Raw genomic sequence first — 26645 nt, forward strand, 5'->3', positions numbered from 1 at the left:
GCTGCACAGCTTGTCGTTTGCAACAATCATGTTGTTCGAACGGTGACGTCACCCACTGTTAGATGTCAAACAACAGCAAAAGTTCCGCTGCGTTTAAGGTTGAAAAATGCCTGGGAAAATGTAGCTTCTGCGGACGCTACCGCGCTATTTGATCAGTAAAATAGTTTCACTACATAAAAGCTATTTGGTTTAGAAAACAGCCACGTTACAACCACGCTACGGACAAATGAAGTTAAATTAGTAACATCGCTACTTGTAACACCGCTACTGCCCTACACTGCTCACACACACACACACACACACACACCACCAGAGTACAGGCTGTTACTTTTCCCATTTGACAGCGCTGTTTGTTGTTTTTGATGGTTTAATCGGACTTACACCTTCTCCAAGCCTCTGGCTCGCGCATCTGATCTGTCCTACCCACCTGTTTCAGACCTGCGCTCTGATTGGCTGAAGGGCTGCAACATCATTAACCCTTATTGACCTGGGTGACAGCAACCATGTCACAGCTTGTCATTTGCAACAATCATGTTGTTCGAACGGTGACGTCACAGCAGGTCACAGCTGTTGTGACATCACAGTCACAGCAGGTCACAGCTGCTGTGACATCACAGTCACAGCAGGTCACAGCTGCTGTGACATCACAGTCACAGCAGGTCACAGCTGCTGTGACTGTTACAGTCACAACAGGCGTCACAGTGATGATGTCACATGGGTGATGTCACCTGCTGCACACAGCTTGTCGTTTGCAACAATCATGTTGTTCGAATGGTAACGTCACAGCAGGTCACAGCTGCTGTGACTGTTACAGTCACAACAGGCTTCACAATGATGATGTCACATGGGTTATGTCACCTGCTGCACAGAGGGTTTTTCACGAGCAAGGACCACACCAACAACAAGATACGTTTGAACGATTTATTAACATGAATAAGGGTGAGTAGTTGGCTTGATTGAGCATCGTTGCCGATCGTCTGCGGGTGGGGAAGCTTCATGGGAAATCCGCCGTAGCTCCCGGGCACGACAAACCCCCCTTTAGGACCCTACGAAGACAAGAGAGGAGAAGGGAGAGAACACGGGGTGGGAGGGAGGGTGCAGAGTACGAGAGTGGCAGGGGAGGAATGGTTTAGGAGAATTTATGCATGCAGGAAGAGGTGTGGTTGTGGTGTGGTCCCGCTCCTGAAACTACGCTAGAAAGCTTCAATTCACGAGCAAGGACCACACCAACAACAAGATACGTTTGAACGATTTATTAACATGAATATGGGTGAGTAGTTGGCTTGATTGAGCATCGTTGCCGATCGTCTGCGGGTGGGGAAGCTTCATGGGAAATCTGCCGTAGCTCCCGGGCACGACGAACCCCCAAAAAGCTTCATTACTTGAGACAAGACTGGGCAGATCTAAGGTCTTTGAGATCTGAACGAATGTAGCGATGATATGCTTGAGATGACCAGCGGCCCATGATTTGGATTAAGTGTTCAGGGATGCCGTTGCGGGAGGCTGAGGCGGCTGCTCCGATGCGGAAAGAGTGTCCTGAATAGTGGAGGGGAGATATGCCAGATGTGGCAACGATTTTGCGGAAGTGCTGGTGAAACCAGAAGCGAGTGGCTACATGACCGGATTCGGAGACAAATAGGGAATCTGATGGTGAAAGGCTCTGGGCTTTGCGTGATTCCAGGTAATTTGAAATGGATTCGAAAGGTTTCAGGGGTGACTGGATTTTGAAAAAAAAAGACTGGTGTTGGTTGTCTGGATTGGTTGGTTTTTGTTTGCTTAAGGTAGAACACTATGGTGTCGTCTGAGAAATATGATAAATCAGAGACGCAAGCATGGCGGCGAGGGTCGAAGTGTAAAGAGGAGGCGGTGAATTCTGAGCATCTTAGGAATCCGAAAAAAGCGAGCAGGAACATGGTTTCCAGGGTAAGGGCCACAGTAGGAGAATTATATCCAGATCGGATGGTCTGGATACAGACAGATAAGAGGTCGGCAGTAAGAGGAAGACGCCGAGGGTTTAGAGCTGGCTCCTAGCGTTGGAGGCCTCGGAGGAGGGATGTTATTTGAGGATGATTGGAAGCTAGGCCTGGTGAGCCGGTAAGGAGCTTGGAGAAGAAGCTTATGCCGCTGAGATATACTTTAATGGTGAGGGTTCTGATGGCCAATGAAGAGTGGGCATAAGAGATGAAACTGGTCAGGGTAATGAGGTCGAAGGATGGAAAGATTAAGTTGTAATGATTGTGGAAGCGATGGAAGCACTTCCAAGCAGTCCAATAGGATGACAGAGTGGAATGTGACAGGCTGTTGATAATAGAGTTCCTGGATTCGATGATAAGTGGAATTAAGGCGGAGTTTACAGGTTGAATATCAGAGCCGAATATGGAGGGACCGGTGTTGGGTAGTTGTCTGCATGCGGGACCAAGCTTCTGAACTTCTGAAAAGAGAAACGGGAGAGAGAGTCAGCAATGGCATTGAAGTGGCCGGGAACGTGAGCAGCTCGTAGGATGTACTGGTAAGTGACAGAGTGCCAGGTTAGACGGCGCATGAACGGCATGATGGATGGGGAATTGGATCGACCTTTGTTGATGATGTCCACGACTGCCTGGTTATCAGAGTAAAGGAGGATGGATTTGCGAGACCATTCATGACCCCAGAGGATGGCAGAGGATGGATCATAGAAACCCCCAAAACCGGCAGAAGGAGCGGCGTCGGTAAAGAGATTGATATCATGAGAGTGTGTCATGTGGTCGTCGTAAAAGAAGGTAATCCCGTTCCAATTTGAGAGGAGATTGAGCCACAGACGGAGTTCGGCCCGACAGGAACTATCGAGGGAGATGAAATCCAGCAGGGATGGAACGGAAGTGGCGATGGATAGCAGGTGGGAGATAAATGCTTTCCCCTGGGGGATGATACGAATAGCAAAGTTGAGGTGGCCTAGGAGGGAGAGAAGTTGACGTTTGGTGCAGTGAGGGGCGAGAAGGAAGTTTGAAATTAAGAGACTGATTCGATTGAGCTTCTCGACTGGCAGAGAAGCTTGTATCAGGTTTGTGTCTAGGGTGATGCCGAGAAATTCCATGGATGTGGAGGGACCCTCTGTCTTCTCTGCAGACAGAGGCACTCCTAAGTCAGAGAAGACTGTAGTGAGTGTGGCCAGACCTGAAGCTGGTGGTGATGAGGGAGGCGAAATTATGAGGAGGAGGCTGGGTGGGAGGGTGCTCCACACAGAGAGCATGAAAGGGCTGCACGGGCGGCGAAGATGCGGCAGTAGATTTCATTGTCCAGTGTGCCCCAGTATGTGTTTTCATTAAATTGATGGAGTCGGGCTGCTGCTTCGGAAGCGAAATGTACGTGGTATTGATAGAAGCCATTGCTTCCGAAACGAAGGGCCATATTTAGAATGATGGCCAGGTATTCATCCATTTCCTGACGACGGTTAGGGAATTGTGAGCAGATGACATCTCGGAAGAGAGAAAAAGCATAAGCGAACTCTGTCGGGGTGAGTTCTCTGGAGCGGGTGGGGAGTCTGTCTTTCAAGAGAAGGTTTCCCTCAGGCCCCTCCAGAATTCTGTCAATTGGAGGTTGATGGAGGGAAGGCAAAATAAGGAGGGCGAGATCTATGTAATTACCATCTATAATTTGTTTACGGAGGTTAGTGGGAACGGGAGAGGGGCGAGATATGAGTAAACTTGGATGGCGAATAGGAGGACGGGCAGTAGACAAGGTAAAGCTGTGAGCTTGATGAGCTGTTGTAGGTTGAGGAGGGAGGCCTGAGGGAAGGAGGGAGAAACTGGTTGCTGGCATCTCGGTGCCAGAAGTCCCAAAAGGTGCAAACTGCTGCTGTTGGTGGAATATGTCTGCAGGAGGTGCTGGCATCCCGGTGCCAGAAGCCTGGGCTGGAGGAAGCTGTTGCTGTTGTTGGAACGGTGCTGCAGGAGGCGCTGGCATCCGGGTGCCAGAAGCCTGGGCTGAAGGAAACTGTTGTTGTTGTTGAAATAGTGCTGCAGGAGGCACTGGCATCCCCGTGCCAGACGCCTGGGCTGGAAGAACCTGTTGTTGGAATAGTGCTGCGGGAGGCGCTGGCATCCCGGTGCTGGAAGCCTGGGCTGGAGGAAGCTGATGCTGGAATGGGTTTGCAGAGGGCGCTGGCATCCTGGTGCCATGAGCCTGTGTTGGATGAAACTGTTGCTAGAGCTGGACTTGGGCTGCAGGGGGCGCTGGCATCCTGGTGCCATGAGCCTGTGCTGGATTAATCTGTTGCTGTTGCTGGACTTGGGCTGCAGAGGGCGCTGGCATCCCGGTGCCATAAGCCTGTGCTGGATAAATCTGTTGCTGTTGCTGGACTTGGGCTGCAGAGGGCGCAGGCATCCCGGTGCATTGAGCCTGTGCTTGAGGAAGCGGTTGCTGGAATGGAGCTGTCCTGTGGTAATCAGCACTGGATAAGGGAGGAGGCTGTCTGTTTTTTGTTTTAGCTGCCATGTACTTTCTCTTCTGAGGTGCGTCTTCCTGCTGACTTTGAGCTAGGGAGTGTTTGTGAACTGTTCCTTTAACTGCGGCGGGGGTTGTAACGTTAGGACGTGATGACGTAGTGGGCGTGGTGACGTCATCCGGAAGGCGGCTGGTATGGCGGCGAGCTGACATCAGAATGTTAAAAAGTCTTGCTTTATTGTCAGTTCTATGAAATTTGATTCCTTTATGTTTCAATGTTTTTTGAAGAGCGGCTACTGTCCATTCGGAGATTTTTGAGGGAAGCTGGCTGTCGGGGGACCTTGCTGGAGCGTGGTAGCGATTTGACTTGCTACGTGTTGTGACGCCGGGATTGTTGTCATGATGGCGGGGAATTTGAGATGTTTTCGGAGGCGAAGGAGTGGGAGAATGGCGGCGGCTGCGGCAGTGATGATGGCCATATCTTGTTTTGCTTCGGCCTCTCTTTACTGAAGGAGGGAGGCTTGGGAGTGTGGAGGAATCGTCCGATGATGATGAACTGGAATATTTTTGTATATTTAGCAGAGATGAACCGGGCGGAATGCAGACTACGGAAGAGATTGTGTTGGCTGGACTCACTGTGTTTCTGACCGGGTGTTAGATGGCGGAAAGCGGGGTCTCGGGCACCGAAGCAACGGAGGGATGTCTTTCGTTTGGTGGAGCCGTGGAGGAAGGCTGGTACAAACTCTGGGCTTCTTCATGATCCTGGCCGAAGAAGTCGTCATCCGAAGGGGGATAGAAGACGAAATCCATGTTGAAGTACGGTAAGTGGCTTACCGATTAACGTTATTGAGCGCTTTTAAGGTGTATCTTACTTCGAATTTTGTGGCACGGAGTTGCCGGGTCTCTGTTCTCGAGCAGAGTACGAGAGTGGCAGGGGAGGAAGGGTTTAGGAGAATTTATGCATGCAGGAAGAGGTGTGGTTGTGGTGTGGTCCCGCTCCTGAAACTACGCTAGAAAGCTTCAAATAAGAGACAGACAGAGAGCAGATCTTGCCCCCCACCCTTGACTAGCCACTAACCGCCAACACCTAGCTGAAACATGCAGAAATCACATGCACCGTCCCAGATGAAAATTCACTGGAAAGAACGTGCAAAGGAACAAGAAGAGAGAGAAAAAGAGACCAACATGATCCAGGAAGACCCACTCAGAGACACCGAAACTCTCCAGAAGCAGGAATCTGAGCAGAGGAATGAACTAGAACAAGAACTGATGTCACAGGTCGGCTCCTCTGTTTCTCGAGGACAGGCTTGCAACTCCTCTTGGGAAATTCTTTCCTCTTCGGCTCTACAGACTTCGTCCAGACATTCAGTGTTCAATGCTGGTTGCTGTATCGTGCCTGTTAGCTCTTCATTCTCATTCTGGGCGTCAAGCCCTTTGGTTTTCTTGTCCTTTTCATTGATGACAATTTTGGATCTTTCATTTTCTTCGTATCCAAGCTCCTGCCTCGCTGGTGCAGAGAAAAACTGAGTCAAGAATCTCCTCATCCTTGAAGGCTTTTTCTTGAATCTGGCTTCTTGACCACAGCTCCCTTCATCATCTTCTTCTTTCCTGTATTCACAGGTCGTCTCCTCTGTTTCTCGAGGACAGGCTTGCAACTCCTCTTGGGAAAATCTTTCCTCTTCGGCTCTACAGACTTCGTCCAGACATTCAGTGTTCAATGCTGGTTGCTTTATCGTGTCTGTTAGCTCTTCATTCTCATTCTGGGCTTCAAGCCCTTTGGTTTTCTTGTCCATTTGTTGTTAATTTTCTTCGTGTCCAGGCTCCTGCCTCGCTGGTGCAGAGAACAACTGAGTCAAGAATCTCCTCATCCTTGAAGGCTTTTTCTTGAATCTGGCTTCTTGACCACAGCTCCCTCCAATTTCTTCTTCTTTCCTGTTGTCACAGGTCGTGTCCTCTGTTTCTAGAGGACAGGCTTGCAGCTCCTCTTGGGAAATTCTTTCCTCTTCGGCTCTACAGACTTCGTCCAGACATTCAGTGTTCGATGCTGGTTGCTGTATCGTGTCTGTTGGCAATTCATTCTCATTTTGGGCGTCAAGCCCTTTGGTATTCTGGTCCATTCCATTGATCACAATTTTGGATCTTTCATTTTCTTCGTGTCCAGGCTCCTGCCTCGCTGGTGCAGAGAAAAACTGAGTCAAGAATCTTCTCATCCTTGAAGGCTTTTTCTTGAATCTGGCTTCTTGACCACAGCTCCCTTCATCATCTTCTTCTTTCCTGTATTCACAGGTCGTCTCCTCTGTTTCTCGAGGACAGGCTTGCAACTCCTCTTGGGAAAATCTTTCCTCTTCGGCTCTACAGACTTCGTCCAGACATTCAGTGTTCGATGCTGGTTGCTGTATCGTGTCTGTTAGCTCTTCATTCTCATTCTGGGCTTCAAGCCCTTTGGTTTTCTTGTCCATTTGTTGTTCATTTTCTTCGTGTCCAGGCTCCTGCCTCGCTGGTGCAGAGAAAAACTGAGTCAAGAATCTCCTCATTGTTGAAGGCTTTTTCTTGAATCTGGCTTCTTGACCACAGCTCCCTCCATCTTCTTCTTCTTTCCTGTTGTCACAGGTCGGCTCCTCTGTTTCTCGAGGACAGGCTTGCAACTCCTCTTGGGAAATTCTTTCCTCTTTGGCTCTACAGACTTCATCCAGACATTCAGCGTTCGATGCTGGTTGCTGTATCGTGTCTGTTAGCTCTTCATTCTCATTTTGGGCGTCAAGCCCTTTGGTATTCTTGTCCATTTGTTGTTCATTTTCTTCGTGTCCAGGCTCCTGCCTCGCTGGTGCAGAGAAAAACTGAGTCAAGAATCTCCTCATTGTTGAAGGCTTTTTTTTTAATCTGGCTTCTTGACCACAGCTCCCTCCATCTTCTTCTTCTCCCGTGTTGTCACAGGTCGGCTCCTCTGTTTCTCGAGGACAGGCTTGCAACTCCTCTTGGGAAATTCTTTCCTCTTCGGCTCTACAGACTTCGTCCAGACATTCAGCGTTCGATGCTGGTTGCTGTATCGTGTCTGTTAGCTTTTCATTCTCATTCTGGGCGTCAAGCCCTTTGGTTTTCTTGTCCTTTTCATTGATGACAATTTTGGATCTTTCATTTTCTTCGTGTCCAGACTCCTGCCTCGCTGGTGCAGAAAAAAACTGAGTCAAGAATCTCCTCATCCTTGAAGGCTTTTTCTTGAATCTGGCTTTTTGACCACAGCTCCCTTCATCTTCTTCTTCTTCCGTGTTGTCACAGGTCGGCTCCTCTGTTTCTTGAGGACAGGCTTGCAACTCCTCTTGGGAAATTCTTTCCTCCTCTGCTCTACAGACTTCGTCCTTTTCATTAATGAGAATTTTGAGATGATTCTTTTGTGCCTCACTTGCTTCCAGACTATTGAGGAGATCCTTATTTTCTGCCTCGCTGGCTTCCAATTTGTTGCAGAGATCCTTATTTTTCTGTCCTGCTGGCTTCCAGTTTGTTGAGGAGATCCTTACTTTCTGCCTCGCTGGCTTCCAATTTGTTGCGGAGATCCATATGTTCTGCCTCGCTGGCCCTCAGCTTCTGTTTCAGCTGTTCCAGCTCTTGGTGGAGATCTTCCCACGGCTTGATCTTGCCTGGTGGCTCACTGGTGCTGGGGGACAAATTCTCCATGCAGGATTTCTCATTTTTCTGCTTCATGATCCAGAATTGCCTGGACTGATGGAAATTGGTCCAGGGTTCTGGGCCCTTGGGTTTGGGCTCTTGGCATTGTTCGCCCCTCCACTCAGATGCCTGCTCTGGGGACCTTTTGGTGTTTTCTTGGGACATTTTGTGTTCCATCAGTTCTTGTTCTAGTTCATGCCTCTGCTCAGATTCCTGCTTCTGGAGAGTTTTGGTGTCTCTGAGTGGGTCTTCCTGGATCATGTTGGTCTCTTTTTCTCTCTCTTCTTGTTCCTTTGCACGTTCTATCCAGTGAATTTTCATCTGGGACGGTGCATGTGATTTCTGCATGTTTCAGCTAGGTTTTGACGGTTTGTGGCTAGTCAAGGGTGGGGGGCAAGATCTGTTCTCTGTCTCTTATAAACCCTCTGTGCAGCAGGGGACATCACCCATGTGACATCATCACTGTGACGCCAGTTGTGACTGTAACAGTCACAGCAGCTGTGACCTGCTGTGACGTCACCATTCGAACAACATGATTGTTGCAAACGACAAGCTGTGTGCACCAGGTGACATCACCCATCTGACATCTGTAACAGTCACAGCAGCTGTGACCTGCTGTGACTGTGATGTCACAGCAGCTGTGACCTGCTGTGACTGTGATGTCACAGCAGCTGTGACCTGCTGTGACTGTGATGTCACAACAGCTGTGACCTGCTGTGACTGTGACGTCACAGACCTGCTGTGACGTCACCGTTCGAACAACATGATTGTTGCAAATGACAAGCTGTGACATAGTTGCTGTCACCCATGTCAATAAGGGTTAATGATGTTGCAGCCCTTCAGCTAATCAGAGCGCAGGTCTGAAACAGGTGGGCAGGACAGATCAGATGCACGAGCCAGAGGCTTGGTGAAGGTGTAAGTCCGATTAAACCATCAAAAACAATAAACAGCGCTGTCAAATGGGAAAAGTAACAGCCTGTACTCTGGTGGTGTGTGTGTGTGTGTGTGTGTGTGTGTGTGTGTGTGGGTGTGTGTGTGTGTGTGTGTGAGCAGTGTTGGGCAGTAGCGGTGTTACAAATAGCGATGTTACTAGTTTAACTTCATTTGTCCGTAGCGTGGTCGTAACCTGGCTGTTTTCTAAACCAAATAGCTTTTATGTAGTGAAACTATTTTACTGATCAAATAGCGCGGTAGCGTCCGCAGAAGCTACATTTTCCCAGGCATTTCTCAACCTTAAACACAGTGGAACTTTCGCTGGGGTTTGACATCTAACAGCAGGTGATGTCACCGCTGCTCACGGACCTGTATGTGCAGCCAACATGAGCCCTGCGTTCCAGTACTCATACTACCATACTATTTAGTAGGGAAAAAAAAGATTTAGTCTGTCCCAATACATAGTATGTCAGATGCAGTATGCAAAGACTACCTGGATGTTCTACTACATCCGGTCAGATTTCGCAGTATGGATTTCAGCATGCTGCTCTGGCCATTCTGACCCACAATCCTTTGCGCAGCGGACGTTACGTTGCACTGACTGAGTTGCGTGTACAAGCCACGCCCACATACGGACGACAACAAAACACACATATCGCACAAACCTCGCTCAGTGACAGCAGACACGACAGGAAGACAGAAGATCAGAAATATGACAGACGACAGTGCAGTGTGAAACAGCACCGGCATTTTGACAACAACATTCAAATGTGGCACTACAGACGGCGGCGGAAGTGAGCGAGAGGGCTGGACTTTAGGGACGATGTATGTAGTGTGTCCCAGTAGTATGCATACACCTGCATATTTCATACTAAACTACATACTTTGTAAGGGCAGCTGCAGTACATACTAAAAGTAAAAAGTATAAGTATGTGGCTGAATCTCAATCTCCTCCCTAAGCCCTGAGCCCTCACTGACTTAAGTAGCTGCACCTGGGAAGTGACTGAGTGTGTGAGGCTGCAAGGGGCTGAAGTACTATAAAAAGGGAATGGGACAGCCCTTTGTTTGGTTGTCAACAGCGATGCATCATGTTTCTCACAATCGCAGCTTTGGGACTTTTTTTTTTTAATGTTTTTTGCTTGGTATTTTTGAGGAGTCGTAAAAACAGCATAAAAAAAATTATCTACTCCCACAAAAGGCATTGATGAGCTTGCCAAGAGTTAAAAAAACAAACAAATATGCATTGCCTATCTGCTTATTTCCTTCATTTCTGAAGGCCATCTTATATAAAATATTATATTCACATGAGAACTTTTTCTTTTTTGCGGCGTCACTGCTGATTGCACCCTCCATGCTTTTTTTGTTTTTTTTTTGATACCATGGAGGATTTATGATTTTTTGTGTGCATGTTTTATCTTTTTATGCTGTGCGAGCGGTGCATTTTACATTATTTTATTTAAATTATAATTGTATTATTCTTTTATTTTATTATTTTATATGATCTTTTATTTTATTATTATTTAATCTTATTTTATTTGATCTTATTTTATCGTGTTATCCTATTGTGTATTGTGTTATCTTGTGGTGTTTTATCTTGTTGTGCAGCACTTCGGAAAACCTTGTTTGTTAAAATTGTGCTTTATAAATAAAGTGGATTGGATTGGATTGTTTACAAATTCGCTCGTTTCACTTCGCTCTTATAGCGGCCGCCAGCTGAAGGCTGTACTACGAAGGAGGCTCAACATCCCCAGGCTTTGTGTTCACTATCAGGCTCAACAAAACCTAAAGCTCCAGTCAAAGTTAAGTGGTATCACGACGGTGGTTCTCATCAAGGTTTAATGAGCGCAGCACGATTACCGGCGAATGGCCGCGTCACGCAATCAATAATCAACCATGTTGTCTGTGTCATTGTCTGTTGTGCTGCTGCAACCGCGTATAAACAAAAGTCGGTTTATAATGAAAGTACAGCAGTCTGTGTGCATGGAGCATTGGTCAGATCCAGCAGACCTGGTGCTGGCCGACACCAGCCATGGCACCTGGTCAGGTCTGGTCTGCTGGATCTGACAGGTGCCACTCCAGCTGTCAGTTGGACCTTTCTGAAGAAGGAGGAAGTTACCTCCGAAACTGTCAAGGTAAATAAACATCCCATGTCTGATTAAAAGGAACAAAAACGTCTTTTAGTTAAAAGGAAGACATGATCAATGTATATTGATCTATGATGACGTTGGAACATGCCTGTTGTCGTATTTCAACGCAATGACGTGCACATCGGGGGCAATTGCGCGACAAACCCCCTCTAGATACTTCAGCAGAACACGCTTGGCAAATGGCCTTTCTTCTGTCATTCTTCGACACTGTGAAATACTGACACACTGCCGACATCTTGATTGTTGTCACTGTCGCTCACTGATTGCTTCATCAAAACACGCCGCTATTTTCGGCTTTGCTTTTCACTTGTTCCACCTAAAACCGAAAGTGTTTTTTTTTTTTGCTATTTGCGGCCGAAATTTTTCGGTTACCGAAATTTCGGTGCATCCTGAATATATATGCCTATTTCAATGAAAATTCATTTTCTACATCATTTTCCTACACATTGATTCACTGGCGTCTTGCAATATGCTCTTTAACGAACGGGGATGGAAGCTCTTCAGCAGCATCGATGGAGGACATCTCAGCAGCATGTAAGGACACTTTGGCATAGTGATCGGCACATAAGATGGAGGTGGCATCCTGCCCTGTCACGTTGGCAGACTGAACAGGCTTGACCCCACACCGTGCCATCAGTCTGCAGAAGATGGTCTGGAACTGGCCAGCTGTGGCGTTGTTGTTCCAGCCGCCTTAAAGGGAAACACACACACATGATACATATATTTGTATAACTTTTCAGGTTCTTATTTTAATTTTTAAAATACTATAAACTGTGAAACTGTCAAACCTGATGCTCTGATTGAGTTAAATAACAGCTCCAAATGATCCTGGCTGAACCTGTAGGTCAGGACATACTGCTGATCTTCAAGCATTTTAGGAATCATCTGCATCAAGGTGTCGATGTTGATGACCTGATGACAGACAGGTCCTTTCAAAAGAAAATGTTTTATTACTCTGAACATGGCAAACAAGATAAGAATGCACCAAGTAATTTTACATATTGAAAGCCTTAATTGAATTATCTGCCATATATTGTCAGATTGACATCTGTCAGTAAAGGATGACGGGGATGGTGAGAGTAAGTTTTTGCTCCAGTGACATCACTTGTTTGAAAATTGTGCTGCAAATTTACTGGGTGCAAACTTACTGAGTGCTTTGTTATGGGGTGCAAACTCAGGAACAATAGGGCTGTCGGCTGTGTAGTAACCTGACTTCTGCACAACACAACTGATGGTCCCAACCCCATTGATAAAGCAAGAAATTCCACTAATTAACCCTGATAAGGCACACCTGTGAAGTGAAAACCATTTCAGGTGACTACCTCTTGAAGCTCATGGAGAGAATGCCAAGAGTGTGCAAAGCAGTAATCAGAGCAAAGGGTGGCTATTTTGAAGAAACTAGAATATAAAACTTTCACCTTTTTTTGTTAAGTACATAACTCCACATGTGTTCATTCATAGTTGTGATTCCTTCAGTGAGAATCTCCAATGTAAATAGTCATGAAAATAAAGAAAACGCATTGAATGAGAAGGTGTGTCCAAACTTTTGGCCTGTACTATAGGTTGAAAAAAGTAAGTGTGCAGTGGGTCAGTGGATCATCTTCAAGTTAAGTGAAAATGCATAAATTGTCATGAAAATACTGAAACTCAATAAAAAAAAGTGAGTGGCTGCATCCTTGTAAATAATGCACCTACTCTTTGGAGAAGAGCCAGGAACACAGATGGAATAACACCAGGGGCTCTAGTTTCGCAGACCAGGCGAGGTGGGGGCGCAGCGCAGTTGTGCTTTGCCAACTGGGTGTGACCAGGTGGATTTTGCAGGCGCGCTGGTGCAAGTACTCCGCCATCCCTCCTACCGGCGCATGGGAGGAGAGAAGGCGTGTAGTGGGTTTGACACAGCTGATTCAGTTTAAACCAATCAAATGAGCCCCTGTCCTCGCCTTTAAAATGCGCTGCGTGAAGGCGCAATGAACATTTACACAATTGACATGGAGGAAGAGAGCAGCCGCAACACACACACAGGACAATGAGGCCAGTCTTGGCTGCTGGAATGTTGCTAGAGCTACCTACCATCCATCTGTCCATCCATACATCCATCCATCCATGCATCTATCCTTACATTCGTCTTCCTCATTCCCGTCTTTCCATTACCTGCCTGCCTCGCATCTCTCTTTTTCCAGCTCTGTCACCGTCTGTTAAAGTTATTGATTTTTACAAGCAATATGATTATGTAAATATAAATTTAACTGTGGAGCCCCCATTTTTAATGAATGTTTTTACCTCAAAGGATAATCCTCGCCATATTCATATAAATAGCCTACATGTTTGTTTTGCAACTTTCGACTCCATCACTTACTGATGCAACAACACACTAGAGATTAAAACAAAACCCGGTTCATGAAAGCTTTTACATTTGCTGTTCTTAACGCCCAGTGTCTGGCAAGGAACTGATGCATTTTACATTTTCGATTTGTGTGGAATATTTATATATATGGAAGAAGAACTGGGTAGTTAACATGAGCAGTGCCAGTTGCTACAACGCCTGGTACAGGTGAGTCAATTAAATAGTTTTCCTCGTATTTCTGAAATTAAATGTGTTCTTGCACGTCATGCAGGTCATGCACTGAACTATCCCTTCACACTCCAATCAGATGTGAGCTTAATTGTCAGTTAATTAAATCTTTCAATTATTGTCCGAAATGCACACTTCTTTCAGTATCATAAAGGAGTAAAAACTTTTATCATCAAGTGCATGAAGCAGCTCCTCCCTGGCTCTTTTGAGCGACATCGTGGAAAGGATGAGGTATCCCACCTCCCTCTTTTTATACTCTCATACTGTCACGTGGTGAGCGCTCAGCTGACGATCCGTCCGATCTGACAGCTGTCGCGGCAGTTTGCTTAATGACTACTGTGGATTTGACGGCTACGGCAAGAGCATCGGGAGAGATCGATTTACGGTTGCTGTAGCCGCCGCACAATCCGCCGTTGCTTAAACTCCCTATTGTTTGACTGACAGGTGATCAGGTTGGGTTTCCATTACGCATGCCGAACGGTGCCCATCTCCTTTGATCTGACATCAGATGTGACGGGACCTTCAATATGGAGATAAATTTATGTGCTGATTGAGACAGTAGCATTGAATAGTGGTTTTGTGGGTATTTATTGCATTGTTAATGTGCCAGACAATCTGGAAACCTGCCTGTGAGGTTTTGGTGATGTGTGCGCACTGCGCGCCGGTCAGCCAAACTTCCACTACACCGGCTGCGCTCCGCCTGCGCTGACAGTAGACCTGGTTTCAGATGGCGAGCTTTGAGTGCACCTCGGCGAAGCCTTTTGGCACAAAACTGTCACTACGCCAAGCTGAATCTGTCAGCACCTCCCCTTGCTGTGCCGCCACTCCCATCTCAGCGCACATCGATCTGCCAAACTACCAAACTGAGCGCACCTCAGGTTGCGCTGCTCGAAACTAGCTCTGCGGTGGGTTCACCTCACTGCGCCACCCTGCGCTACGCTGGGAAACTAGAGCCCAATATGTCAAAAGAGGGAATGTTCTCTGCCATTCAATGACACTGGTAACTGCTAACAAATATTTTAACGCTGAGTGAGGCTAAGAAATATTGTTTGATAATTGTGGACATGTTTCCAAAATGGGTTGAAGCTTTCCCCTCGAGCAAACAAGACTCACACAGAGGTGCAAAAGCACTGCTCATTGAAATTGTTCCTTGATGGGGAATTCCTAAAAAAATCAGTTGTGAGAATGGCACTCCATTTGTCAACCGAGCACTCCAACAAGTAGGTGACTTCCTGCTAGTGGTGGAATGTGAAAATGGCACACAAATTGGCTAAATGTTGTGTAGCTACAGGGCTGTCATGGACAAAGGCATTTCCCCAGTCTTAATACAAATGAAAGCAGGGGTCAGGACTAAAAATAATAATAATAATGATAATAACTTTATTTATATAGCATATTTCCAAACCAAGGTTACAAGGTGCTTTCCAATAAAAACAAATAACAAATAAATACACATAAAACAATGATAGAACAAGCTATGAAAAGATCCCATACAGCAATAAAACATAATACAAATACATAAAACAATGATAAAACAAGCTATTAAAAGATCCCATACAATAATAAAAACATACTACAAGTTACATTAAAAACCACTGGTTAATAAAAGGCCATGCGATAAAAATGAGTCTGAAGAAGAGATTTAAAAGAAGAAACTGAGTTAGCCTGCCTGAGATCTCCAGGCAGGGAGTTCCACAGCTTAGGGGCCCGGACAGCAAAGGCTCGGTCCCCTGTAGTGATGAGCCAGGCCCTAGGAACGGCTAGTAGGGCCCTGCTGGAAGATCTCAGGCAGCGGTCAGGCTCATATGGAATTAGCAGTTCACTAATATAGGCAGGAGCCTGATCGTTCAAGGCTTTAAAAACAAGCAGTAAAATCTTAAAATCAATTCTAAAACTCACAGGCAGGCGAGTTCAAAGCCTGGTGGCAGCGTTCTGAATCAGTTGCAGTCTTTGGATGTTTCGCTTGCTTATAGCAGAATAAAGTGCATTGCAGTAGTCAAGTCTGGAAGTGATGAATGCATGGCTGACCTTTTCTAAAGTCAATTTGAAATCCTACTTGGCAGACCTTTGAACTCAGGTATACAACCAGTAAAACACCAACTACCTTCCACAGGGCTTTGTGAAGATGAAGGGCCCTATCTTGTGCCACCCGCTATCCGCTGCCACTACCCGCTACCCGCAAATTGCGGATTTAGGAGCTTCCGCTATCCCTGAACGGTATCTTGCGCCACCCGCTACCCGCTATCCTTATGCCGACTCCGTCATTTGCGCCTGGAGGTGTGTCCGTGGGCGTGTTTCATGCGCTATCCCTAAAGTTGCTATCTTGCGCACACACCACCCGCTATCCGCTATCCCTAAAGTTTGGGCTGTTAGGAGAGCGCGCCCAGGCGGCTTCAATGCGCGCCCCGACGGAGCCTCGCCACACACACGGTCGGACTGATACCGGGACGCCGCCGGAATGGACTGAGTATATTACTCATATAGAGTGTTTAGAGGAAAGACTGTTTTAATTGGACACTTACGCAGGCACATTTTATTGTTTTATCATAAGCCAGCAGCTGTGCTATATTTTTATTATTATTTTAATATTTTATTTGCCCAATCTTCCTTGTCAATAAATTAGTTTACACATAGTTCCACCTCTGCCTCTTGTGTGTGGTGTGTGACCCGGGGATTTTACTCAATCAGTACAACCTTGTGACACGTCCACTTGGACACATGTGGCTCCACCTCCCGAATTAACTCGCCTATAATATAATATATAATATGTATATAAAGCCACCTTGCTTTAGCCTCAGTAGAGGCCCTGAGAAAATCTACCTCCCTCTCTCCATCGCGGGTTTAGGATTTAGGATTTAGGATAGCGCATCCTGCCCTTAAAGGCAATGGCACCTGGCACACTGATTGGTTTACCTGGCGTAACGCCCAAAATACGCCTATCCATAATATAGCGGGTAGCGGAGGTGTTTTGCGGATAGCGGGAGGTGCACAAGATAGCAACTTTTATGGGGGAACGCCTCTTCCTAAATCCTAAATCCGCAAATAGCAGGTTTAGGGAGTCTGGCGCAAGATAGGGCCCGAAATGTTGTGTTCCTGTGCAAACCTATCTTGTACACTCTTGGACACTTACAAGTAGGGGAAGGACGCCCTGCCACAACCAGCTCAGACGAAGCTGCATGACCTAAAACCACGTGACTGGATAATCATCAAAGACCATAGACGGAAAGGCTGGAAAACAAGATGATGGACTGGCCCACACTAGGCTCTCCTCACCACACAGACAGCAGTAAAGGTCGCTGAGAGACCCACCTGGGTTCACATCAACCACTGCAAGAGGATTCCAGAACTAGTCAGGACCGAAAATTGAAAAAGCCCCTTAGAAAAAAACATGGTAGGCATTTTTGAGGAAAAGCACTTTATCTGTTGTTTCTATATGATTTTTTAGTGCTGAATCCATTTCTGCCGTATGCCAAGCTGTAAAAGTTACCGTTTAGTCATAATTATTGATTAATTAGCATGATTATTGATTAGTCGCCCAAAGTTAGAAATGGCTATCAGTTTCCTATTTGTCAATATTCTATATATGATTGTTTGGTATCATTGTAAAGGGGACCTTCTCAGCTTTCATTTAAGCCCATGGGTGTCTCTTTCTGACAAACACAGAGGTCACATGACCTCCTTAAACCATAAATTAAACACATTTTCCCACATTTTTCGCCTAAACTATGTAGTTTCTTTTATCCCTGTGGGATCAAGGGATATCAAGGACCCAAAAGACAACAACCACAATACCTAATGGACTTTGAGAATTCAGGAAATGTATGATATACCCATACTATTTCTTTGTGAGAGTTTATTGTGAGCCTTAAAATAGCAGTAACTGACTCAGGCCCATTCACCTCCATTCATTCTCCAGCATTACGTAAAATCAACCTCACCAATTGTTTACTGTAGATATAATGATATTATTACTAATACAAATGTAATAATAATCAAAGGACAGGTAGACATTTTTCATCAATTTAATGAATTAGTAAAATTAACTGAACGTGGCCACTAATTACTGTATTTCACCAATTAATCTCCTGGCCGCAAATATAGTCCAGTCATTTTATGAAAAAACCTAGGACAAATTGCAAGAGAAAAAAACTCAACTGATTTTGTATCCTCAGTTTGTCCTGAGTGAGGAGAAAAAAAGTCCAAAGAAATCCCATTGGTGGAAAGTTTAGAAAATCACCTCTATATGACCACATATTACCAAAAAACAGTTTTTAACACACAGGGGAAAGGGGTTCAAAATTTTACTTTCAGATATCACTATAAAAATTCACAAGCTGATTACACACACAAAGACAAGAAAAAAAGTCGATTACAAGTTCTTTGAATTATTCTGTTTACACATGCATATCACACATTATCTGATTTGATATGCGCTAATAAGGAATATAAGGAATAAATGCCAGAACAGATATTTAAACAGTGAATTAAATGGTCACTATATATATAGTAACCTTTTAATTCACTGTTAGATAGTAACCTTTTAATTCAACGTTACTATATATATATTAACCATTTAATTCACTGTTTAAATGTCTCCTCTGGCATTTATTCCTTATATTCCTTATTAGCGCATATCAAATCAGATAATGTGTGATATGCATGTGTAAACAGAATAATTCAAAGAACTTGTAATCGACTTTTTTTCTTGTCTTTGTGTGTGTAATCAACTTGTGAATTTTTATAGTGATATCTGAAAGTAAAATTTGGAACCCCTTTCCCCTGTGTGTTAAAAACAGTGTTTTTTGGTAATATGTGGTCATATAGAGGTGATTTTCTAAACTTTCCACTAATGGGATTTCTTGGGACTTTTTTTCTCCTCACTCAGGACAAACTGAGGATACAAAATCAGTTGAGTTTTTTTCTCTTGCAATATGTCCTAGGTTTTTTCATAAAATGACTGGACTACCAGGCGTTTAAAAGAACCAGGCGGCTATTTGCGGCCGGGAGATTAATTGGTGAAATACAGTAATTAGTGGCCACGTTCAGTTAATTTTACTAATTCATTAAATTGATGAAAAATGTCTACCTGGCCTTTGATTATTATTACATTTGTATTAGTAATAATATCATTATATCTACAGTAAACAATTGGTGAGGTTGTTTTTATGTAATGCTGGAGAATGAATGGAGGTGAATGGGCCTGAGTCAGTTACTGCTATTTTAAGGCTCACAATAAACTCTCACAAAGAAATAGTATGGGTATATCATACGTTTCCTGAATTCTCAAAGTCCATTAGGTATTGTGGTTGTTGTCTTTTGGGTCCTTGATATCCCTTGATCCCACAGGGATAAAAGAAACTACATAGTTTAGGCGAAAAATGTGGGAAAATGTGTTTAATTTATGGTTTAAGGAGGTCATGTGACCTCTGTGTTTGTCAGAAAGAGACACCCATGGGCTTAAATGAAAGCTGAGAAGGTCCCCTTTACAATGATACCAAACAATCATATATAGAATATTGACAAATAGGAAACTGATAGCCATTTCTAACTTTGGGCGACTAATCAATAATCATGCTAATTAATCAATAATTATGACTAAACGGTAACTTTTACAGCTTGGCATATGGCAGAAATGGATTCAGCACAAAAAAATCATACAGAAACAACAGATAAAGTGCTTTTCCTCAAAAATGCCTACAGGGTTACATGATTCTGAAGTTACAGACCAGTCTAAACCATTCGAGGGCTTCTCACATGACATACACAACCACAGCAATCAACAAGTTCAACAAGTAACTGCAGGCGGCAAAGTTCACAAAACAGACCCTGAGGAAGACCACTGGGGTGTACCCCGAACACTGCCCTTCAGCTGCGTTGAAATCACATGACGTGCTGACGGACAGTTAGTGTCACCACTGGGGGATCAGTGATGGCACGCAGATATTCATGACACCCATTCAGACAGCAGGGTCTTTGTGGCTTAAGAGGTGCAATTTGTTGTTCTTTCCTCTAACAGTGATCAGTTCCATTTTTGTGGTATGATGAATCTTAGTTGAATTAATACTTGGGTCATTCAATGGAAATTCAACAAGTGCCTCCCACCTGATGCCCTCACAATCAGCAGATTATTTTCTACAATATCTTTTGCATATTCAGTGAAGCCATGAAAAATTTTACATTCATACTATGAATGTTTTCATAGTTACTGGGCCTAAAAGTACATATGGGCAGCTCAAACTTTCACACTTTTTTTATTCATGTCGGTTTTTTTCTAGCACTTTTGAGTGCTTACAATGTCATTTCTAATATAGGTAGTCACATGAAATTTTAAGGGCTGAAAAACATCCTTGATTGCTTTGAAAAACTGCAACCAAGTCAATTTTGCATCCATCCTAGGTGACACAATCTGAAGCCAAAATTGGGTTTTTCTTCAACATGATTTTTTCTATAACTAACTTTGAGCATCAGTATCTTAGGAAAGATGAAAGTTTCAACAGCAAAACTGTACCAGTTTAATGTCTATGACACAGTGTACTAGAAACAAGCAATGTTTTCCTAGATGTGTCATGTTTTCTCATAATGCATCAGAGAAAACGTGAAAACTTTCAAGGGTCATGTCACCATGTGGGATAGGTGGCTACTTACAACAAATTGTGGTATATGAAAAGTCTCATTTTTAGCCACATTTTGAGACCAGGCTCATGTTATAGCCATGATTCCTTCTGTGACAAAATTATTTTCTAAAATTGGCATATTTTGATTCTGCCAAAATGGAAAATTTGTGATTCTGTTAGAAATTACAACCATGAAAATGCTCAGCGAGTGAACACTACATATACTGTACATGCATATAGCATGTACTTGTGTAGTTTGCAAGTTTTACTTCCCAACTTATGCTGATGTCAGCAGCAGCTGCTCATCATGAGCATGTGAGGCTGACATGTAGCTGAGTGCCATGAAGTCAGTCTGAGAACAGATTTTCAAGAGTCAACACTTAACATACCAGGTACAAACACACTGAGCATTATTGTGGTTGTAATTCCTTAATTAATACAATCTCCAATTTTACATGTTTCTATTTCCCCCATTTTAGAAGTTCAAGTATGATCAAATATGCTGCTGTATTTTTTTACCCTTTGATTTTGTACCCTTATAACCTCAAGAACTCAGCAGAAGTGCTATCTCAAGTTTCAGTACGCTATTTTCTTAGTTTCAGTATCTGTCTGGTTTCTGTCTGCTGGTGGTTAAAAACAGGAACTGTGAAGCAAGTTCCTGTTTTCCCCTGTTTTCCTGTCTGATGTACCTTGGCCTCTGTATGACCTTTGTATCTGTAAATGCACTGAACACTTGGTGTTTGTAGTTAGAGTGTGTCTGTCAGCTAGCCTGTTTGATCAAAAACTGCACTGACCCTTTTGCAAAAGCTTGGAATAAAACTCACAAAGACAATCTCAGTCTTAAGAACTTTTCATTTTCAGATTTTTCCTTCACAGTTCCGGACTTTGATCAGGCGTTGCTAGGTCAAGTGATAACAGTGGTTTCTTAGTGAGACGTGGCAACTCAACAGGACACACTGAAAGGCTATGTCTTCTGCAGAAAGAATGAAGAATGTAGCTGTAAATGGTGAGTTCTGTATTTGTTTTCTACAGAATTGACTGTTTAACATGTTTAACTCCTGTGTCATTGCTTTTTGACATTGTTTTTAGAACTACTTTTTGCCTTAGCCATAACCAGTGTTCTGAAGGTCACTTTAAATTGTATTCCACTAAAGATTACTGAATGCTTGTTCTAAATTGTAATTTGTAATGTATTCCATTAGATTACTCAAGTTAACTAACCTATTCTAAATATTTTGGAATACTTGTAGTGAAACTGTGAAATTTTCTTGCCACTTTTTATAAGAGTAGCCTTTTAAGAATAGTGTAGTGTGTAATGTCTGTGGCTGAGTTAGTGAAAGAGAGAGCAGCAAAATGGCAGTGAATGTGAGTGGAGCAGAGGTGAGGGCAGTGAGGTTATCAGTCTGACACTAAAGGTACACTGTAGGCAGTAGGCTATTTGAGGGGGGGTATCTTCCCCATTCTTAGCAAAATGACCAGCACCCCCCTTGTTAACCTGCCACCTCGCTCCCATCCCCCATCAGAGAGAGTGCAAGGTTAGAGGAGTTGAGAGAGATGTTAAAAGGATCATAGAGACATCATGCTGCCGGTAGTATTCCTATAATATTCCTGTAATATTTCTATGATCATGCCGTAGCAACTGTGCTGCTAAAAATACAACAAAGAACAAGCCACAACAAAATATTTGGTGGAGACGTGACTACAGATGTAGTTTTTACGGTAGGTATTTGCTCCCAGTGGTTCATCCCCCCTGTTAAAAAAGAAATCTCTGTGTCCTGGCTGTGTCCCCTCTCTGCCTGTGGTGTGTGGCAGCCTGCCAGATGCACTGCAGGTTTATAATAACTACTGCCCAGCAGAGTGACTGGTTAAGGAACAACTAAAACAGAATTTTGACCCCACCATTGACCTCCACCAGTACGCGCACAGGAAGAACAGGTCCAGTGCAGATGCCATCTCATACAGTATGTTGTTCATCTGGCTCTCACTCACCTGGAGAGCAGAGACTGCTCTTCCTGGGGCCTGTTGCACAAAACTAGGATAAGGGATTAAGCTGGGTTATCCTGGATTAATTTATCCGTGATCCGGTTGCACAAAAGTGGGATAGTGGATAGCGGGATATGTTATGACATTAGTTACCATGGAGATTTATTCTGTGGAGCTAGCCTGCTCCAGACCAGGCTAAGTTCCAGGATCTATTTAATCTCATCCCTTATCCCAGTCAGCAGTCACCACAAACAGAAACTAATAGTTATTCCACTGCCCACTACACATTGTTATCACATCGACACCTTCCTAAAATAATCAATAAAATGACCTAAGTCATTTTTTTCAGGTTTTTCAAGAGACACAAAAAAATTCACCAAAAATTAGCTATGATATTCATTGATAATTTCACTCAAAAATGTTATATAAAAAAAAAAAAAAGATGACTACTGACATACTAAAAACAATGTCAGTCAATTATGTAACATAACAGAAATAAATGACTTAAATTTTAATTTTTTTAAATTTCTGAACATGCCGTTGTTGACTTAGGCAATTGTAATATGTTATATGCCAGTGTTATACTAAACCTTATCACTTACCAATTGAGGATGAGCCCTGGATCATTGAAATAACTTCACTGGCAGAGAAATTTTTCTTTCTTCTTGATACCGCTGCCATCTTGAAATGCTTAAAATAGCCTAAATAACGTAAAATTGCCTAAGTCACATTTTCTTTTGACTTAGGCAAAATAAAACTACCAAAGTCGCAGTTTTGGCACACTCTTGATTTAGGCAGTTATACTTAAGGGGTAGAATGGCATGATCTGTTCAACTGAGGATGATGGCGATTTTACCAGAGGTGGCCAGCATCAAGAGGAGATGATTTAGGCAAAAAACTCATTTTTGACAAAAAATGACATAGGTGATTATTTTAGGAAGGTGTCGAAACTAGACCCACTGTCATTATTTAAACATTTGTGAGCATATTAATTTCAATCATTGTTGATAAATGATGATTTTAGATGATGTTGCAATCATTAGATAATTTACATAAAATTGTGTATAAGTGTATGTGTATAAATACACATACACATCGAAGAGTAACATGATGCTCCTTTATTGAATAAGGATAAATCAAAGCAGGTAAACCATCAGCTCCTTTCAAAACTGAAGTCACACAGTGACTCTAAAAGATAGAAAGCACGGAATCGAAGCATATTATACAACACAAGAATAAAGACACATTCAAAGGTCTGTATGTAATACACCCTGCATGTCTGCACACTGAAATAAATGCAGGACAAATCCATACACAACAAATGAACAGACAAATGATTGGATGCAGTAGCAAGCTTGTATACACACAGTATACAGCACAAACGGCATAAGAGGCCAAATCAATTTAAATTGAATTTAAAAAAGAAAAAAAAAAAAAAAATCCTCTGCCAATGCAGGCCATATTTAACATAAATTCACAGCATGCGTCTCTGCCACTGCAGGACATATTTAACTTAAATTTAAAGCATGCATGTTAACTAAAATAATTTAACACATATTGGTCCCTGAGCAGCCGACCACTGTCGTCATCAGGGAAGATGCATGATTGTCCCAGTCTGTGTGTGATGGCACTCTGGGGGCCCTCTCCTTCCTCAGGCAGGCCACACTGTGGAGGACAGCACAGGCCACAGTGATGTCACAGGCCCTCAAAGGGCTGACCCTTAAGTCCTGAAGACAGAGAAAGCGTGCCTTCAAGAGACCAAAGGTCATTTCAGTCCTGGCCCTTGTCCTGGCATGGGCAGGACTGTAGGCCTGCTGTGCTCCCTGGGGTTCTGTGGTGTCAGGAGAAAAGGCTGGCAGGTATACCCCCTGTCCCCCAGCAACACACCAGAGAATTCACCTGTCAATACAAAATCTCGTCATCACAACCTCATAAATAGAGTGACATTCTTGACACAGCCATGATGTAAAAAGTGGTTACTAATAGAGGTTGTGTGGCTCACCTTGTGATAGGCGCTGGTAGATTCCAGAGGTCTGAAAGACTCGGGAGTCATGGACTGAGCCAGGCCACTTTGCCACAACATTGCTGATCAGACAGTCAGCATTGCAAACCATCTGAAATTATAAGATGAAGACCATTTAACCAATCAACGCACATCACAATCAATGTACAGTGTTCATTAATTGTTGATATCAAAAAGTTATGTTCACCTGAACATTAATGCTGTGAAAGGATTTCCTGTTCACAAAATCCGCCTCATGGGCACCTGAGGGGGATTTTTTATCTTTATGTGTGTGCAGTCCAATGCACCAATGACATTGAGGAAACCTGTAACACAAAGCAATGAGTATCCTACTATGACTGTTAACAGTTGTCCTGTAATTTGTAGTTTCTCTTACCTGCAGTCCTATAAAACTCCTCTTTGATGTCGCGGAGTCTTCTGTGGCCAGGGAAGCAGATGAAGACATCTGATAGTGCTTTAATAGCCAGATACACTCTCCGTATTGTGCGGCAAATTGTGGCCTTGTTCAGCTGTTCTGCATCTCCCACTGAGTACAGGAGGCCTTCACTTGCAAAAAAGCGCAAGGCCACACAAACCATCTGCTCCACACTCAGTGCATGGCTCCGTGCTGTGCGGTGTTTGATCCTGGGACCCAGCAGTCTGCACAGATACCTGATGCCATCTGCAGAAAACCTGTACCTTTCATACAGGTGGTCACCAGGGAAGGCCAGTGGGTCCAACCGGTCCCTGAAGACCCTCTCTCGCCTGAAGGCTCTCCTGAGCACGAGTGCTTCCTCATCCACCACATCCTGGAAGAATGGGCACGCCATTGTTAGAGCAGGAAGGAACACACCATTTTGGGCCTTCATGTAGGCCCAAAATGGTGAAGCTAGTAGATGACACATGCCAGGCCTACAGAGCACTCACTGGATCAGCATCTTCCGGTGTCTTCCGGTGTTGGTGACCCTGGTGTTAATGGCTCCAACAGTGTGACGTTGGTACCAGAAACTGCAAGGCAAACCAAAGTCAGACAGTCCAAATGAATTCGATATGAATGTGGTTATGTCTCATGCAGAGATGGAAGAATGTACCTTGTATGAAGCGGGTGGCATCTTGGGAGGGACCTATGGTTGTGTCTGTCCCCCCATGGATCCCCTCCAACACAGGCCTGCCTTTGTTTTGGGCCAAGGCTCTGTCCTCTGCTGGGGTGAGGTCAGCTTGTGGTGACCCACCACCCGTGCCTTGCCTGTGGGTTTTCTTTTTGACTGCTAAAACAGTACAGACAATGTGTGAGCAGGCACCTTCTGGGTACAATGTATGCTTGTGCATTCTTAAGTATTAGTCAGGGCACTTACCATTCTGCAGGATGTTCTTGTATTTAATCTTGACTTGCTGCCATGTTCGTTTTGGCCCAGTCGCGTTTAATCTATACACACACACATACATACACACACACACACACACACACACACACACACACACACACACACACACATATATATATATATATATATATATATACATACATACACACACACGCACAGTCAAAAACTGAAATTATTCATACCCTTGGCAAATTTTTACTTAAAGTTACTTTCATTTAACCAGCAAGTTATAAATGTTGGACATGCCACTTTTTGTTCAAATGTAAATAAAAGCTGAGAAATAATAGTCTTATTATCTTTTTAGGAAAACCTGTGTCATTGCCCTTCTTTTTTATTTGTTCTTTTACCTCCTCGTATGCCTCCATGGGAATTTCAGCCTTTGAGGGGGAAAAGTATGCCGCTCTCGTTGCCATGGAGGATCGGTGGATCGGTGAATCTGTGATCAATGGCGGGGTCCATTTAAGGAAGCCACGTGCGTGCACTTATCCAGGATAGGTTTCAGCTGGCTTGATTAATCCGTGTCTGCTCATCCTGACTTTGTCTTTGTGCAACCAATTAAGCCTGGCCGCTCTTGTTTTGGATTCATTGAGCTCGGCTCAGTCACTTATCCCGGATGTCTTAATCCTACTTTTGTGCAACGGGCCCCTAGACTTCAGCTCTGCTGTTAGCACAATCATCTCACAGACACTAATTCATAAAGTAGAGACACTTGTGCTGAGTCTGTCATCGTGAAGAATCCCTCCCACCCTGCCTATGGACTGTTCACTCCCCTCCCCTCAGGAAGAAGGCTGCACTGTATCAGGGCCAAGACAGCCAGCCTGAGAAACAGCTTCCTCCTAGAGGCAGTCAGACTGCATATAGGACAGATCTTCTTTGTGCAATAATACTTCAACATTTATATTTATGCATCATATTTACACTATT

The 26645-nt window shown here is 44.0% G+C and overlaps 1 protein-coding gene and 1 pseudogene across 1 annotated transcript; both read right to left on the reverse strand.

The window, feature by feature from the left end:
• Positions 1 to 2350: 2350 nt before the first annotated feature.
• Positions 2351 to 5232, reverse strand: LOC115362654 (uncharacterized). The gene is made up of 3 exons (XM_030056670.1): positions 5166 to 5232; positions 4009 to 4414; positions 2351 to 3197 (listed from the first exon to the last, which is right to left on the reverse strand). Exons 1-3 carry the CDS (start codon positions 5230 to 5232, stop codon positions 2351 to 2353), a joined length of 1320 nt encoding a protein of 439 aa, XP_029912530.1.
• Positions 5233 to 11616: 6384 nt separating this feature from the next.
• LOC115362659 (putative nuclease HARBI1) lies at positions 11617 to 25166 on the reverse strand (annotated as a pseudogene).
• Between the last annotated feature and the right edge of the window lie 1479 nt (positions 25167 to 26645).

This window comes from Myripristis murdjan, chromosome 1, assembly GCF_902150065.1.
Source record: "Myripristis murdjan chromosome 1, fMyrMur1.1, whole genome shotgun sequence".
In the NCBI taxonomy this organism is placed as follows: Eukaryota; Metazoa; Chordata; class Actinopteri; order Holocentriformes; family Holocentridae; genus Myripristis; species Myripristis murdjan.

Bases quoted from the DNA above. Each gene is read 5' to 3' on its own strand.
- LOC115362654 (XM_030056670.1), bottom strand. From the start codon at position 5,232: ATGGATTTCGTCTTCTATCCCCCTTCGGATGACGACTTCTTCGGCCAG. The intron at 4,415-5,165 runs GTTTGTACCAGC...TGATTACCACAG, and splicing joins GGATCATGAAGAAGCCCAGA to GACAGCTCCATTCCAGCAAC. The intron at 3,198-4,008 runs GTGCCTCCTGCA...CCTCCCACCCAG, and splicing joins CGTCTGGCACGGGGATGCCA to CCTCCTCCTCATAATTTCGC.